Raw genomic sequence first — 18,263 nt, forward strand, 5'->3', positions numbered from 1 at the left:
TTCACAAAGAGTCGTGGCAAGGAAATGATCAGTGGGTGGATCGATTCAAATATCAGCGGTAACCTTAACAACGCTGGGATCGATCACCTAAGTCCACTAAGTCGCTCCCGTATCAGAGAGGAGACAGGTCTGTGCAAACACCGCTCCTCTGCTGCAGGAACACTTTGCTCCGCCACCTCTTTCCTCCTGTGCTGTTCAGTAGTTCCACAGTCACGTGACTCAGTGGGCCAACGTCAAGCAGGGCTGGCTCAGTGGTTGAGAAGGGGCGGAGCAAAGTGTGACAGCATGAGAGGTGTTTACATGCTTCCTTTCTGATGACCGAGAGCAAAGTATTGAACTTACAGCAGAGAAGCAAAGTCCAGCATTGATCCTGTAATAATATCAATATCCAACTACCAGCCTCTGTATATTTTATATATTTTATTTTAAACTCTAATTTGTAAAATATGTATACACACACACACACACACACACGTAGATATACATATTTAGTATACACATTCAGTAATGTGCATACACTCTTATATCGTACATATATTTATTCATATAATTCTCAGATTTAGCCATTCCTATATTTTGCTTGTTCTTATGTTATTGTATTTTGCACCTCTGTTGCTTGTGAAGCTCGCACACAACAATTTCACTCACATGTACTGTACCAGTGTACCTGCACAGGTGATGTGACAAAAGTGATTTGATTTTAACACTATCATTGATCCAATGCTGATATCAACACTGATATTGATACTATCAGTGTTTGGATCGATCCCCCGAGCCCAAAGCACTGATCTATGCAGGCTGCAGTCAGGAAAAAGTGAAGTGTGCTGGAAAGGTATTATGCCACGACACTCACTAATCTCATTGATGCTCATGAGATTAAGGAGTGTTATAAAAATAAAATGTCTCCATAATCCCAATCAACAGATTAGTTTTGTGATTAAGTGAATTTCAGACTGACATACTAATGTTCTTTCACTGATATACAAATAATCAAAGGTGATAGGATCAGCAAATCAATTTGAAATACATCCTTAAAAACTTTGTGGTGGATGAAGTGTTTTCTTACTGCAGTAAGAAGAAATGCAGGATAAGACGCGTTCTGCTCAGTTTTAATTCCAATTCACAACAACAGTCGCTTCAAGGTAAAAACAGGAGAGAACGTTCAACACCTGTCTGCTGAGGAAAAATGACAGACCGATGATTTTTTTGAAACCCTTTAACTCATTTAGTAATCGATCCATCCCTGTGGTGTTTTCAGGTGAACCTGTATCAATGCAGGCAGCTCGTCCCAAAATAACAACATCTTAAGAATGTTTTTTAAATTTTATTTTACTATTAAAAAAAAAACTTTACTGAATTTTATAAAACTCAAGCAATGAAAATCTTAACATTTTCAGAGGAATTCTAAATATTTACATCAGTTTCTGTACAGACCCGAGGGGGACACATCAAGAAAAAGATGGAAGGAAGAAGAAAACAAAGAACTCCTAAAAAATAAAATCAGATTACATTTTCACCTCATAACAAACAAGACTGTTGGATGCACTTTTGTCTTCATGCAAAAACCTTAATTTAAAATATTTTAAAATCAGCACCAAAAACCCTGAAAGTCTCATATTTGAATTTTTGTTTTAAAATTTTACACATTCTGTTCCTGGAGCTGCCTCGCTGCTCAGTCACTTCACTTTGGTCTAAGAGCAGTAGAGCTGGGACTATAAAATAAACCCGTGTTAAAAGAACGGACAGCGCCGAGTGATCCTGGCACAGCTAGAAGGTGAACTGGTTTTGGAATAAAAAAAAAAAGACAAACGAGTATATAAAGCATTCAGAGCCTGGGATGATCACAGGGCAGAGAGGAAGGACCAGAGGATCACAGAGGCACTTATTAGGCTCAGGAGGGGCGTGGCCTGAAGGAAGAGGGCGGAGCTCTTTAATACCACTTCCACTGGGTAATGGTCGCTCAGCTGCACCACCTGGCAGACAGAAGCAATGGAAGTCAGAGTCAGACATCATCAAACAGTATTTACATCGGCTGTTTTAACAGGACACACAGGAAAAGGTGACAGATATTTAAGGTGTCCTGGCAAACCCGGCCTGAGAATGAGGATAAAAGCCGATCACTTAAAAATGACATTTATTTTTTAAAAAAGGAGGAAGAAATCCAAAACTATGTTGTGCAGCTTTCTATATTTTGGATTTAAATACCGTTTTTTCAGATGCTGTATTATTATAGATAAAGCTACCCAGCAACAGATCAGTGCTTACAATATTAAAGTAGTATACACATTCATTATTCCACATGTATCAATTAATCTTACGGATCAAATAATATAATTTCTACATAATGAGTGGCCACTTTATTAGGCATACCTAGCAAAGTGTTGAGCTGCTCGTTAACACAGATGTGATCAGTCACACGGCAGCAGCTCAAACCGAGCATCAGGATGAGCAAGGAAGGGGCTTTAAGTGACGTTGAAACCTGCTGTGGTTGTTGGTGCCAGACGGACTGGTCTGAATATTTCAGAATGGTAAATAGACCGGTTCTTAAATAGGCTTTTCTGCTCCGAGTACTCAAAGCTGACGTAGTGGAATTTTCCCACACAAACATCTGTTTACAGAGAATGATCTGAATGCACAAGACATGAAACCTTGAAGCAGATGTGTTACAGCACACTCTTGTCAGCTAAAAACAGGAAAAACATCAGACTCCTTTATCATGCAGTGTATCTGTTTGAGGGCTCAGGCTTCGCACGTACTCTCATTACAGCTCAAGAAACTACTGATGTGCCATCATCCTAAAATACAAATTACTCATAACTTTAAAATAAACATGTAGATAAATTGAACCCACTAAGATGTTCTAATTTATCAAACTTCCTTTTCAGACGTGTACCAAATTATTGCAAATCCAAATGATTCAGAGTTAAAGTTTATATGTTTGATATGATAAGACTTTTACAGACCGTTAATGAGTAAACAAACTGTCTGTCTGCACACTAGAGGGCGCTGCAGAGGATTCTTAAATATCAATTTCATGCTTTCAGACATAATGCCGTGTCAAAAAAAAAAAAAAAAAAAAAAAGAAAATATGTCAAGAAGACTACAAGCAGCCAAATGTCAGCATAATCAGCAGATGATCATAACCCACACTGAAGACAGACAGCAGCGTTTGTCCTGCTGGGCAGGAACTATAACTATAAAGACTGTAACAAACTCTGACGCTTCCAAATGCTTCAGGAAGGCTGTGATTGTGTTTTATTAGACCTATTAAATGTGACCAGTATATATGTGGTGTCATGTGATCAGTTACCTCGCTCCTGGACATTTTGAACTCCGCTCCGAGATCAAAGACTTTTGCAGAGAATGGCTTGATTGCCCTCAGGAAGGGTTCTCCATGCACAACAATCCTACACACACACACACACACACACACACACACACACACACACACACACACACACACACACACACACACACACACACACACACACACACACACACACACACACACACACACACACACTAAACCATTAAAATTAAATGCAAGAACATAAAACTCCTCATCCACACATGAACCTTTAAAGTTAGATTAATAACAATAAGATTAACTGTAGCTGACATCCAGCAGGTAACTCTCTACATTCACCAGCTGTTATATGTTAATCCACAGTTTTGTCAGCACACACCTGTCGTATGCACAGCTGGTCGCGTCGGTGACAGTGGTGTCCTCTCGGTTTCTGATCAGCCAGGAGAACTCCGACTTCATGAACAGCCGTATGTTTTTCCTGTCACTTCGTTTCACATACGCACAGCTGGCATGGAAATCTCCCAGGAACATCACATTCTACACACACAACAAAGCGAGTGAGTCAGCCTCCAAAGAATCCCACAGTAAAACTTCACCAGTTTTTTAAATCCTGCTGTGAAGGCCAGTGCTGCCCCTCAGCCTCCAAGCAGATGCACCTGTGGTTTCAATCTGAAACTCCTACATCGCCTTGTTCTCAAGTTATCACATTCACAAACTCGCGTGTTCGTCCTGCCCGGTGGGGTGATGACAATACACCATTTACAGCCCAGGGGTAAAAATGTTTACATTTAAAAGACATGCATAAATGCTTTTAGTCTCTATAAATATCTGCATCTTGATGAAGTCAGTGCTTCTATTTATTTTTATATTTCCAAGTTAAAGCTTGCTGATAAACCTGACATCTTCTGTCTAAATACGGACACTTTTGCCTGCAAATAAATTATCCAACAACACTGCAGATGGTAAAGTGCTGATACCGAGGCTTCAAAATCCTGAGTGCAGAGTCAGGCTATGGTTTCAAAGTCAGTGGTTTTTGACTTTTGTGTATAAAGTGACCTTGGATTCCTTGAAAGGCTCTATGTGAATAAAGTCATTTTCCATTTTAAAGCAGACCTTTACAAACACTGATTATGTGAAAATCAGAACAAAGTTCTCTGTCACATCTGTTCTGATAAGCCTGTTATTAGATGAGTTTTCGCACCGTGTTGTTCCATTTCTTGCTGACTTCCACAAAGACGTCGTAAAGCTTGTTGATCTCCTGGACGGCCTTGCTGGGCTCACTGTGGAGAGGGACCAAGATAAACTCCCCGATCGCTGCCGGGTGGAAAGAGAAAAGGAAAAACAAGAGAAAGAAAAAAGAGAAGAATGAAGGGCACCGTTTTAGTTTAAATCTGAAACTAAGAAGAAAAGCATTCAAAATGTTTTCTTATGCACTAACATGCATTCTTGCTTTGGAAGCGAACCACAAAAGGCTCTCTGACAAACGACTGCTGGCTCCTGTACTGGTATTGACCCGTCACGTTCACCGTCTGCATCCTGTTTGGAGAAGAAAAGATTAAATGCTGTTTAATCATTGGTACGAGCAGCATGTGACCCCTGGTTAATCTAATTTTTGTTCAGCCCCTCCTTCATGACGATTAAGTGGCAGGGTGAAAGTGACGGCGAGGTCACGCTTTATCCAAAGCTGGACAATTTTAAATGTTGCATTTGATTAATGTACTTTAACAGTAGCTGTGAAGCACAGACGCTCGTCTACACTTTACAGTTCAAATCAGCAAGAGATCGCCGAATCACAGTTGGTGTTCACGTACTGCAAACAATCTTGTAGCCTACAAGCAACAAACACCAGAGCAGCAGGATGAAGCCAACACAGAGAGGTCTTTTTCCAGTCCTGGACCACAGCCGGTAGCGGTTTTTGATACGGGCGACACGGGTGGTTGCCCGGGGCGGGATCGTGGTGGGGGCGGCATCACGGGCATCGGCAAAAAAAAAAAAAAAAAAAAAAAAAAAAAAAAAAAAGGAAAAACCATCCATCCATCCATCCATCTTCATCCGCTTTGTCCGGGGCCGGGTCGCGGGGGCAGCAGCCTAAGCAAAGAGGCCCAGACCTCCCTCTCCCCAGCCACCTCCTCCAGCTTATCCGGGGGAACACCAAGGCGTTCCCAGGCCAGCCGAGAGATATAATCTCTCCAGCGTGTCCTGGGTCTGCCCCGGGGCCTCCTCCCGGTGGGACATGCCTGGAACACCTCACCCAGGAGGCGCCCAGGGGGCATCCTTGTCAGATGCCCGAACCACCTCAGCTGGCTCCTTTCGACTTGGAGCAGCAGCTGCTCTACTCTGAGCCCCTCCCGGATGGCCGAACTTCTCACCCTATCTCTAAGGGAGAGGCCAGCCACCCTTCGGAGGAAGCTCATTTCTGCCGCTTGTATCCGCGATCTCGTTCTTTCGGTCACTACCCACAGCTCGTGGCCATAGGTGAGGGTAGGGACGTAGATCGACCGGTAAATTGAGAGCTTCGCTTTTACACTCAGCTCCCTCTTCACCACGACGGACCGGTGCAGCGTCCGCATTACTGCAGCTGCAGCCCCAATCCGTCTGTCGATCTCCGGCTCCCTTCTCCCATCACTCGCGAACAAGACCCCGAGATACTTGAACTCCTCCATTTGGGGCAGGAACTCATCCCCGACCCGGAGTGGGCACTCCACCCTTTTCCGGCTGAGAACCATGGCCTCAGATTTGGAGGTGCTGATCCTCATTCCCGCTGCTTCACACTCGGCTGCGAACAGTTCCAGTGCGAGCTGGAGGCCCTCACCTGATGAAGCCAACAGAACCACATCATCTGCAAAAATCAGAGATGAGATTCTGAGGCCACCAAAGCGAAAGCCCTCCGCCACCTGGCTGCGCCTAGAAATCCTGTCCATAAAAATTATGAACAGAACCGGAGACAAAGGGCAGCCCTGGCGGAGCCCATCACCCACCGGGAACGAGTCCGACTTATTGCCGGCAATGCAAACCAAGCTCTTGCAACGGTTGTATAGGGATTGAATGGCCCGTAGCAATGGGCCAGACACCCCATATTCCCGCAACACCTCCCACAGGACACCCTGAGGGACACGGTCGAATGCCTTCTCCAAGTCCACAAAACACATGTAGACTGGTTGGGCAAACTCCCATGCACCCTCAAGTATCCTGGAGAGGATAAAGAGCTGGTCCAGTGTTCCGCGACCAGGACGAAAACCGCATTGTTCCTCCTGTATCCGAGGTTCGACTAACGGACGAACTCTCCTTTCCAGCACCCTGGCATAGACTTTCCCAGGGAGGCTGAGGAGTGTGATCCCCCTGTAGTTGGAACACACCCTCCGGTCCCCTTTCTTAAAGATGGGGACCACCACCCCGGTCTGCCAGTCCACAGGTACTGCCCCTGATCTCCACGCAACATTGCAGAGGCGTGTCAACCAGGACAGCCCTACAACGTCCACCAGGGGCTCTGCCACCAAGGAGTTGTTTAACTGCCTCAGTGACCTCGCCCCCGGAAATTGGCGGGTCATTCCCCTCATCCCCAGACTCTGCTTCCTCCTCGGAAGACGTGTCAGTGGGATTAAGGAGGTCCTCGAAGTATTCCTTCCACCGCCTGACAATTTTCTCAGTCGACGTCAGCAGCGCTCCGCCAGCACTATACACAGTGCAGGTAGAGCACCGCTTTCCCCTCCTGAGACGTCTGACGGTTTGCCAGAATCTCTTCGAGGCAGTCCGAAAGTCTTTTTCCATGGCCTCTCCGAACTCCTCCCACACCCGAGTTTTTGCTTCAGCCACTGCCCGAGCTGCATTCCGCTTGGCCTGTCGATACCTGTCAGCTGCCTCCGGAGTCCCACAGGCTAACCAAGCCCGATAGGACTCCTTCTTCAGCCTGGTGGCTCCCTTCACCTCTGGTGTCCACCATTTGGTTCGGGGATTACCACCACGGCAGGCACCAACCACCTTGTGGCCGCAGCTCAATGCAGCAGCTTCGGCAGTGGAGACGCTGAACATGGTCCATTCGGACTCAATGTCCCCAGTCTCCCTCGGAATGCTGTTGAAGCTCTGCCGGAGGTGTGCGTTGAAGATCTCGCGGACTGGGGCCTCTGCTAGACGTTCCCAGCACACCCTCACTACGCGTTTAGGTGCACCAGGTCTGTCCAGCGTCCTCCCCCGCCACCTGATCCAACTCACCACCAGGTGGTGATCAGTTGACAGCTCAGCCCCTCTCTTTACCCGAGTGTCCAGAACATATGGTCGCAGGTCTGCTGATACGATTACAAAATCGATCATCGACCTACGGCCTAGAGCGTCCTGGTGCCACGTGAACTTATGGACACTCTTATGTTCGAACAGGGTGTTCGGAAAGGAAAAACAAAAAAGAAAAATTGCTTGTACTCATTGGGCAAGACACTTCACCCATTGCCTACTGGTGGTGGTCAGAGGGCCCGGTGGCGCCAGTGTCCGGCAGCCTCGCCTCTGTCAGTGCGCCCCAGGGTGGCTGTGGCTACAATGTAACTGCCATCACCAGTGTGAATGGGTGAATGACTGGATGTGTAAAGCGCTATACAAATACAGGCCATTTACCATACAGTCCAGTATATAGAGAGACGAGACGACGAGGCTCCAGTTACAGCAGTGCAAGTAAACAAACAATAAATATAAGAAGAGTAAGAAAATAAATCTACACTTTAGGACCAGGGGTAAAGGGTCAATAACAATTTAAAATTTATATTTTATAGTTTGATGATTTAAAGTCTCACACACAACCCGTCGAAAGGGGAGGGGCTGCTTCCAAATAGAGCACATTTCATTCATAATGATGTGAATCCAAGCCCATTATGTATTCATGATCTGAATCCTGGGTTGTGTGAAATCCCAGAAATAAACCTTAGACAAAGTGAATCTGTGAACTAAGGTGTAGGTGTGTTAGATCATGTTGTGGTGATCCTCGAGTTGGTGGATTTGTGTTCATACTGGAGGGCAAAATTAAAACCAATGGAAGATGGACAAGAAAAGTTGAAAGCCATCAGGTGCTCAGTTTAGAAATAATAGAAAAGAAGCGAAGAGAAACGAGCAAAAGATGCAGGCAATACAGGCCAGAGGGAGTGTTCGCCCGGGGTGCCAAACAGGCTAGGACCGCCACTGACCACAGCCATGTCTTACCTGTAGATGAAAACATACTTCTGCTTGTCGTCAGGAGAGTTTCCCAAACTCTCACTGGCCACTGCCTCGTAGTCGTACTCTTCATACCTCAACGCAGAGAAGGAGACAAGAATGTGGAAAAACGCAGCAGAGAAAGGAGCTGCACGTCACACAGTACGCAATACACGAGCCCGCCAAAACATCAATGTGAACAGAGGAGCACAAGGACCGCTGGGGCTTATGAAGCCATCAGGTGAGCATTACAGAGCAGTCCTCATTGTTCTTTCAGAGAAACAAGGAAGCTAAAGTCAGATTTATCCCAGTGATCTGCTCTGCTGGAGTTCACGCCTCGATGAACGCTCCCTCGTGCACCTCTCTTCACATTGTTCAAGCAAATTTATACCAACATTCCTACAATTTAAACAAATTGCATTTTTTAGGTAACCAGTGCCCTAGTCACTGAAATGTCCTTTTTTTAATGGTCTTTTTATTTACACTTTCCAAAAAAAAAAAAAAAAAAAACCACAACCCAAAACCCCCCCAACACACACACACACACACACACACACACACACAACCCAAGATTGTGCATGTGTGTTCGTGGTGGGAAGTCATACATGCATGTATGTAAATCTGCATGTAACCTCATTATCATGTTTTAGAAACACATTAATGCTTTTTGTGCCTGAAATGCTAAATAATATGCTAACATGACTAAAGCTAATGTAGCCCAGTCCCATGATTTTTACTACACCTAAACATAGTATCCAGGTACTTCTATTTGGAGTATTTTTTATTTTTATTTTAGCTCTGTTTAGCTGCTTTTGAGCATTTCCCCTCGCCTTCTCTTTCCATCATTTTAATCGAATGTTTCTGTTTTATGAGACCGCTGTAGTTTCATTCTGGTTTTTTTTTTTTTTTTTTTTTTTTTTTTTTAACTCATGTAGCCATTTTTCTCGTTACATTGTGACTCCTAATGTCGCTTAGCAACTATTTCATGTCCACTTACATTAGAAGCTTTTCAAACTATTTCTGTTGTAATGCTACTAAAATTAATACTGAAACTTGGCACTTTAATCTACTGTAGTCTTATGAAAATGTTGCATGGACTTTTATTATGGGACTTTGGTTAAATATGACAGTAAGATTTCTTGAGATGAAGTCTTAATACTAGAAAAGCACATGAAAACAGTCCAGCGTGATAGTCCCAGAAGTGGAGCTCCCCAGGGCTTAGCACCCGGCCTACTAAGCTTTATACATGTACAGAAAGTATTTCAGTCACGCTGTCAGAAATATGAGACATATTTCAGCACGTGAAATTTGTAGTTTGGGATATTTACATCTAGCTAAATAAAAGTACAATTTACAAAACAAACAAACATGAAAATGTTTATTCTTCAACTTGAACCCACAGCATGTTTTTTTTGTACAGCGCCCACCCAAAGCTTGGACACACTGCACTGATGGGTAACACTTTATTTTGTTAAGTCAAAAGTACCTTTCACAGTAACCACTTAGTTGATAAATATTTTTGCAATTTAAACAGTCAGCAGTCCATAAACACATCACATATTTACATTTCGTTATGTGCTTTCACATGTGTGCTCATCTGCATTTACTACAGCTTTGATCCTTGGCTGCTCAGGTCTCCATGCTACTTCACCATTGTGAGTAGAAATGTGTTCATGTTAGATAGAAAGCACTTACATGGGAAAAGCATAGAAGAAAGTGCTTGTGTGAATGTGTGTGAATGTGTGTGAATGAGGCAAGCGTTTTGAGTCCTCACTCAGACTAAAAAGGAGCTACATTTTTACCAAATTTAACAATAATAAATAATAATAATAATAATAATAATAATAATCAGGGTTGTAGTGAACGTTACTTGAGTTGGCATTTAGATTGATATTAGTTTCTGTGTTTCTATTCTAGTTTCTATTCTTTTCCCCATAAAGACTGCATTTTACCACCTCCCCGTAACCATAACAACAAGTTTTGACATCTCCATGCGTGTCAATAAAGATGAGGTTTGATGACCTTTAGAATAGTTTCCAGGTTTTTCCCACGGTAAGTGCATGAGCAGAGACCGCCCTCACTAACTTCTAACGTGTCGCTCTATAAGCAGACATGAAAATGACAGAAACAGCTCAGCTCATGAAGAGGTTCAAGGGTCACTAGTGGCCCTTGAACCTCTTTTTAAGGCCCTGCTACTGACTAGGAGGCTTTCAAGTTGTTCAGAGTTAAATCAGAATCATTCAGTTCATGCTTTTCCCTTTAACAAATACTGGACTGATAAACCTGTATGACACATTTCCATCCCGATTTTCTCTAATAGTGACTTTCCAAAGTAAAGTGTTGCCATTTCAGGCATTTTGGTTAGTAAAGGGTGTAAATTTCGATTATTAGGATTAATGAATATGATTAGATGATACTTCACATGCTCATTAAATCCAGTGTACCTGTCAGATCCCCTGTTGAAGGCAGACAGCAGACACATAATGACCATCATTATGCACATATTGTGGTTAAGCAGTGTTAGAATACTAGCTGAGTATATTAAAAGATCGAGCAGTTTACGGTCTTGTATGTCAGCAACATGCCCACGTACTCTTTAGCAATACAGCAATCTCTTTGCATCGTTATCATAAAACACTGACTGGTAGTGAACTGTAGCTTTGTCAGTACACACAGAGTACAAACATAAAACAGGAGTAAGCCACAGCCAACTGAATCATGCTGACACCTGTTAGTGCCATCGTGCTGTGTTTTCATAGAGCTCACAGCTGCTGTATTAGAAAGGGTCAGACTTCCCTTTTGCTCTCACACAGTCTCGCTTCATGCTGAAGATTTTGGAAAATGCTTTTCCTGCTTATACTTTTTCCTGTCAAATATATGAAGTGTAATCAAAATGTTCTGGGAGTGGGTCTACAAAAATCAAATACCCTAAATTATGTAAGTGATGTGAGGCAAGGTAATCTTATGGAGCCCTGCACTATTATATGGCTGGTTTTATTTGAGAAGAGAGAACAAAGTTGCCAGGTCAGGTGAGTGAGCGCAGAATGGGACATCCAGGAGAACTACAAATAATCAATAATAGTGAATAATGACATCATCATATGATTATTTCAAGCACACACTGTCTCTGTCCGAGACCACAGAAGTCCCACCTACCTAATGGTCAAACTTTCTCTTTATGATTAGCATCCAATGAGCAATGAGTAGAATAAGTCCTCTTTAAGGGCTGAAACTCAGCTGACAAGATTTTCATGCTGATAGTTTAAACTGTAGCCAGAGTTTCCAGTGAATGTTTACCTGTTGAGCACAGACAGCAACTTTTCAATGGCTCGACCGTCTGGATCCACCACGTGCTGTAGGAGGCTGATATCACAACGAGTCAGGACCTGGACAGACACATGGGCACACAGAAAAAAGGTCATAGGTCGAGTCATAAATACAGCACCAGATCCAAGTCTGCCAATAATTCATTCATAACGGCAGCAGGAAAAAATATAATATAAAATGCATAATAAAGTGTGTGTTACCAGTTTGAGATAGTGCATCAGTCTCTCGTCTGATGCTTTCGCAGAGTCGAATTTCTGCACGTTGTAGGCACAGATCCTGAGTTCAGTTGCTGACTTCAAGACAAAAATGGAGAGCAAAAGGAAGAGGGAAAGACCAGAAGAGCGCCACCTCATGGTTGGATCTGTGAAGGAATAAAAGACGCACGATGTCACTGATGCAAAGCACAGTGTCCAAAACGCACAGCTCTCACTGACGTGGAATAAGCTAAAGAAACCAACTTGTGGAATGTCTTCACAATGCCTTGAGTTTGGAAATTTGATATAATAGTGAGAATAAAAGATTCCAATGACAATCAACCATCCTGCAGGTCCGACCTGCGTGCAGCCATGAATCACCCCAAAAAGCCAAGACGACAGAGCAAGGCCTGACAGTAACTGTGGTGTCACTACAGATTAATAACCACACTTCCTGTCTGCACATGCAGAAACACAGAAGCAATTTACAACCATCACACAAAGACGGTGCAGCAGCAATGCCACTCACGGCACAACCACACTGCCCACAGTCTCCATTTCTATCGATATTCTTACACAAGTTCTGTCAAACTCGACGCATCATCGTTTCCTGTTCGCAGCCTCTGGCTCACATTATTAGTGTAAATGTTACACAAATTGATAACCTATATATATGAAATGACTACATTTTTAACCTGAATGCAAATATGAGAAAGCACAATCCTAAATGAAACAGGGACCAGTGATAAATACAGATTCAGTCAACACAGAGATTACAGGACACACAGCAGGCTGATCCTTGTTCTACAGTTACTTTCTACACTGAGCCAAATTTCTGTCACATTGTTACAGATATCAGCTCATAATGGAAACAAAAACTGCTCAGAAAACTTCAGGGAGCAGCTGACCATCACAGTACGACACAGTCAGGTAAACTTGAGGAATATCAGTCTGTCCAGTCTGGACGCATGAGGTGCACTGGAGAGGCAACAACAAGAGAACGTCCCAAAAGCGAATGTGTTAGCAGGCGGCGTTCACAGATGACTCTCCTCTTCCTTCCCCTCTAGTTTTGTGTTTTGTTAGTGACCGTCAGATGTTACCTGCACCAGCGTCTCAAGGATGGCATGTCCATTCATTGCATCGCAAGAAGGCCCGTGCGCCTCCCAGCACAGTCCATGACATGACCGTTAGAGAAGACAGACACACAAAAGGTCAGCAGCAGGACCAATATCTGCTCCTATGTGAGAGGAGGGAAAAGAAGCATGGCCAGGAAAATCACTTCAACCTGTCAGAAACTGAATTGAAGAGGTCCCAAAGGTTGATTCTGGTTAACTCGATGTAACGTTTTCACTGGGAGAAATGTTTTGTTACTCATCCAAGTGACTTCTTCAGTCTCAGCTGACTGCATTTCTGAGTCGAGGAGCGGGCCTAAGGGTACATCTTTCACCTTACAGTGCTGTGTCTGCAGCCATTCCCCGACTCTCTGTGAATGGTACTCATGGCCATTGATCAGTGGTTGTTGATCAACGGTCATGGTTATTTGCATATTAATGATCAAGGAACTGACCTCACAGCCCATTGTTCCTTCAGTGGGCTGATTTCAGTCATTGTTCAAATGTACTGTTTATAAGGTTGGAAGCCTGCAGTCATCTGAGACTGAAGAAGTCACTGGATGAGTGACGAAACGTTTCTCCCAATGAAAGCGCTACGTCCAGATGAACAGAACCAACTTTTTGGCGCTGCATTTTTTGTGCACTTTCAAATCGTCTATATCAGGGGTTCTTAACCTTTTTCACCTCGCGGCCCAATTTTTTCACTACAAAGTGGCTTATAGCCCAGCTTTAATGGCATTCACCACACATCAACAGGACTGGCAGGTCTGACACATGTGGAAGACATGAGAGTCTGGAGGCGTTGAGGAAAGTTTTATGCATCATCCAGCGTCAGTGGAGGCCTGAGGAGGCACGTCCTTATCCTGCATATTCTTGGAAGAGCAGACAGATCCCGACTGCTTTTAGATGCGGGAATGACATCATTACCCTTCTGCTAATGCAGTGCACTCTGGGTTCCTCCACTGCCTCATATTCCCCAGATCTGAAACCAACCAAGAACCTCTGGGTGCCACAAACAGTCCACGAGGTCACTGAGGTCACTGCCCTGATCCAGATGTGGGAGGAGGTCCTGAGGGCAGCCTTCACTGTCTCATCAAGAGGTTGCTCCCAGATTGTTGGGAGTGTACACTCCTGAACAACTAATGCAGTTTTACTTTAAACATTCATATAGTATTACTTCTACCTCACTACATCTTGGATGAAAATACTACTCTTTGTACACTTTTTTAAACCTTTAGTTTTTTCCTCATTTTTAATATTTCAAAAATTCTGACGTAAAAAAAAAAATGCAGCAGAAGTAGCTGGTGGAGTAAATATTGTCTTTTTTAAATGTTTGAGAATCTTTTTGGTAGTAAAACTTGTTTATGACATGTGACTGTTCTGGGGCACTCAAGGGCAGTGAGCCAAGCTGTGAAGGCATCTTCATTATAACCATACATCACACAGACAGGTGCTTCTGCTATTTAGTCTGATCCTCATCTGCATCGTCCTAATGGCGACGAGCGAGGCCCTGCTGCAAAGCAAACGTGTTCCCAGATTTAATGACTACACAGGTGAAACAGCAAGGTGAGTCAGTGATGCTTAACTGACACACCAGCGTCAGCTCACAGGAGCAACTACATGGAGAAAGAGGACGAGAGAGTGAGGCTGCTGGGACAGAGAGAAACTCCACATCAGCCTCATGACTGCAGAGGAAAAGGGGAAATGTTCAACAGTCTTCAGGGGAGGAGACACAAAAGCAAGTTTGTACAGCTGAGAATGAGAGCAGGAAGTGTGCCGCTTGATTTTAAACACCAGCTTAATCTTGGCCTGTAAACATCCTTTCATAACTCATGAGTGTGACGGAGAAACATGAGACAGTGTGAGTGTGGAGGAGTCGTCTGCCAGCAGAGCTGACTGGTCTGACTGGTCTGATGGACGAGTGACAGCATGCTCAGAACTGTGTGCAGAAAAGCTGTTTGTTTGCTGACACACTTTAAATTATTTTATTGTTGCACATTTTCACTCCATTTCAATAGTTTTGATCATGAAAATTCTGTTTTTGTTTGAGCCATAAAGAAAAAAAAAAAAAAAACTGCTGCCGTGTTTAATACTGCTGTTCCTCGAGAGTGTGCCGAGCTACTGCAGCTCTTTGTGATACAGCGCATCCTTGTGCAATACGATTTTCATCGCCCTCTGATGCTACTTTTTCATACGCTGACAGCAGAACTATCCAGGTCATCAGTTAACATTTACAGTCACAAGATTACTCTAAATCAGCCGTAGGTGTAAATGTGAGCGTCTCCATACAAACAGAAGGTCTGGCAGTTTGAGTGTCAGCTGTATGTTAACAGTGTCACAGTCTTCCAGGATTCAGTCCAAGGTCAGACGTTTAACATGTTAAACGTTCAAAGGTCTGCAAAGCAAATGCAAATCTGAACAAACAACAAGACCTTTGGAACAGACAAGACCAAAGCGCAGGAGTTCGGTCATCATGGAAAAACCAAGCCAAGCTGTGCAATACAGCTGTGCATAAATCACTGCTCAGAAACGTCAGTGAACTGGAGCAAGGCTGTAAAGACGAGCAGGTCAAAATTCCTTCACAGTGACGCGAGAGCCTGAGTCGTAGGTCGTACTTTCATTTTCCTGGACCTGAAACATTTGATTAAACTGTTTTTAATGCAGCCTTTTTAAAGTTGAACCCATATCAATATTAAATACACAAACACACTCTGTCCATGACTTCTCACTATAACATGACCTTATAGGAGGCACAAACAGAGCGAATGAGTAGAGATGTATATGCCGAGTGGCTGCCTGCTGCTAATAATAAAATGAGGAACTTGCAGGAATTAAAGTGAAGTGGTTACTCGCTGTGGTCGGGTTAGTTAACAGTCAGTCAGCCCAGCTGTGACTCTTCAGATGTCTTCACTCCGCCCCTCCCAGGCGTAAATGCGGTGCGACCGGTCGAGTGACTCCCTCAGTACACCGGATTTCTACACACCAACCGACCTGACTGACGACAACAACCCTCACTGTAACCTGCACGATACGAGATTACAGCACAAGGCGAGCAACAGTTTACAAGTTGCTTTGCCAAGTTGAGCACTTTGAAGGTTCAATTCAGACTTGGGTTATTTTTCAGGCTGTGGACGAGGATGTTTTTGTATCAGAGGACATAAGGCCTTAAAATCCTGTGTTGGCAAAACAAACAGTATCATATTGCAGCCACCACCCCAACCACCTTTCACAACCAGGGGAACTTTGTGGAATTAAGCTTCTGGCTACACAGTCATCGAGCTGCTTTCGAGTACAAACACAGTTTGATTTAAAACTGCGTAAACTAATCAGCCTTAGCTTTCAGACTGAACATAGAATTAAAACACTCGCTTCACCGTTTCTGACACTTGGTTGAAAGACTCATTCGGCCTGAGAAAGTGTTAGACGAGGAGCCCTGGAGCAAGGTGTGCCATTTGAAATGCAGAAGAGCCTCACAATGAGTGACAGCACAAAGTTGATTTTGATGTTATTTAACCAGGAAGTCCTGCAGGGTTAACAGCACTTTGCAGGGAAAGGAGGAGGGGCTTACTTTGTAGTCACTGCCACAAAAGTTCTAGAAACAAGTGTCGCCGCTCAGCAGGTGTTTTGAAAAGCCTTATTTCAGTTGTTATTTTAAAGTATCGCCTACATTTAATTTAACTTGTGTGGTTACCAGGAAAAAGTCTCACGTGGCCATCTTTGTTATTTACGGTTGTCGTCTTTCTGTCCCACAGCTTTGATGTCAGGACTCTGAGCGCCACGTCTCTCTCTGCTCTGACCGAATCAGTAAAATATCCAGAACTGACTTTAAATTCTGTGAACGGCTCCAAACTCCTTGGAATAAACCGTTGGGTAAACGGCAGCATAGTTCATGTGTTGTGTGGCCTGCTTTATTGTTCTTTCTGTTTATGAGTTTTAAGAAAGGATCTGTGTGAGTGCTGCGCTCTGGTAGGACACACCTGCATTTAAGGGGTTTTTGAATTCAAGGACACAAGGTCCGACATCTGATGTGTTTGAAGCATCTAATCTTAGAAGATCAATGCTAAGAGCTAGCTTCAATGGCAGCTACCTGCCCCTCCCTGATATGCACCACTGGAGTTTTATGGGTTGCCAGTAAATAACGCTGTTTACACAGCGTGCGTGAAAATATCTCAGTTTTAAATATTTAATCTGGAGTAAAGATTCTGTTTAAAGTGTTGCTGCATAATTTGAATACCTCCTGAGGAACTGCACAGCGTCTTTCTACATCCTACTGTGACTGGCTCTGTTTTACATTCCTGCTGCTTCACCTGCTTTATGTGGTTTTTCTTTCTTATTTTCTCTCCACCTTTTGTCACGGCCACGCACTGAAATACCAACATAGATTCCTTTGACGTGACTCTGAAAACATCCGAATTTAAGTTGGGAAATTTAAAAGATGTTAAAAACTACTACCATCCTCACAAAGGCACGAAAACACTTAAACATTGACAGAGTCCGTTCACACAGCCTACACACCCACGGCCACTTCAATTTTAAGCACTCACACACTGAGCAGACCCAGTAACCGGTACTGGTCTCGTCCCAGTAACGGCTGCTGGATCAGTTGTTGTTTTTCGTACCTGTTCAGGTGAGTCAAATTACGACCGTCTGCTGCTAAGTCTCTGAGCGTATCCTGCTGGGTGTGGACGCTGTCTCAGCCTGGCGCAGGTATCGCCGTCCAGGTTGTTTCAGGTTGTTCACGTCTACAAATGCAGCATTCAGGGTCTGTGGTAAAGACGGGACGTTTTTTACATCATGACATCTGTGACACCCATTTTATGTCACATGATCAACCAACTTACCTATCAGCTGCAGCCCCAGAGCAGGTGTGAGCCACAGATGAGCATGACGTAGTCTGGTGAAATCTGATTTCCTTACTGCAGCCACATAACGCTCCCACAGCGCAGTGCAAAAAAGTATCATCGTCATAAGAATTATTTCATATTTAACACATAAAGTGACTTGAACTGTCCAAAAAATTGGTTAGGCAGTGAAAGCATGTTGGACTGGAGTCAGTGAGAATCTAAGATTAGTTAGAAATGTCATCTCTGGATATTTAAGTGTGTTTTTACAGTAAAATCAAAACCACCTTTGAGTATTTCCTCATCACAT

General features: G+C 43.7%; 1 protein-coding gene across 2 annotated transcripts; it reads right to left on the reverse strand.

The window, feature by feature from the left end:
* Positions 1-1,311: 1,311 nt before the first annotated feature.
* Positions 1,312-17,876, reverse strand: LOC308407260 (deoxyribonuclease-1-like). 2 transcript variants are annotated; one of them, XM_080898817.1, is made up of 10 exons: positions 17,732-17,876; positions 12,007-12,167; positions 11,777-11,865; positions 10,924-10,935; positions 8,489-8,575; positions 4,746-4,843; positions 4,509-4,621; positions 3,687-3,844; positions 3,311-3,407; positions 1,312-1,973 (listed from the first exon to the last, which is right to left on the reverse strand). In XM_080898817.1, exons 2-10 carry the CDS (start codon positions 12,157-12,159, stop codon positions 1,842-1,844), a joined length of 939 nt encoding a protein of 312 aa, XP_080754943.1. In that variant the 5' UTR covers positions 12,160-12,167; positions 17,732-17,876; the 3' UTR covers positions 1,312-1,841. The 2 variants fall into 2 exon arrangements, with proteins under 2 accessions (XP_080754943.1, XP_080754944.1); XM_080898818.1 differs by lacking the exon at positions 10,924-10,935.
* Between the last annotated feature and the right edge of the window lie 387 nt (positions 17,877-18,263).

The sequence above is a fragment of the Rhamphochromis sp. 'chilingali' genome (assembly GCF_963969265.1).
Source record: "Rhamphochromis sp. 'chilingali' genome assembly, chromosome: 12".
Lineage (NCBI taxonomy): Eukaryota > Metazoa > Chordata > Actinopteri > Cichliformes > Cichlidae > Rhamphochromis > Rhamphochromis sp. 'chilingali'.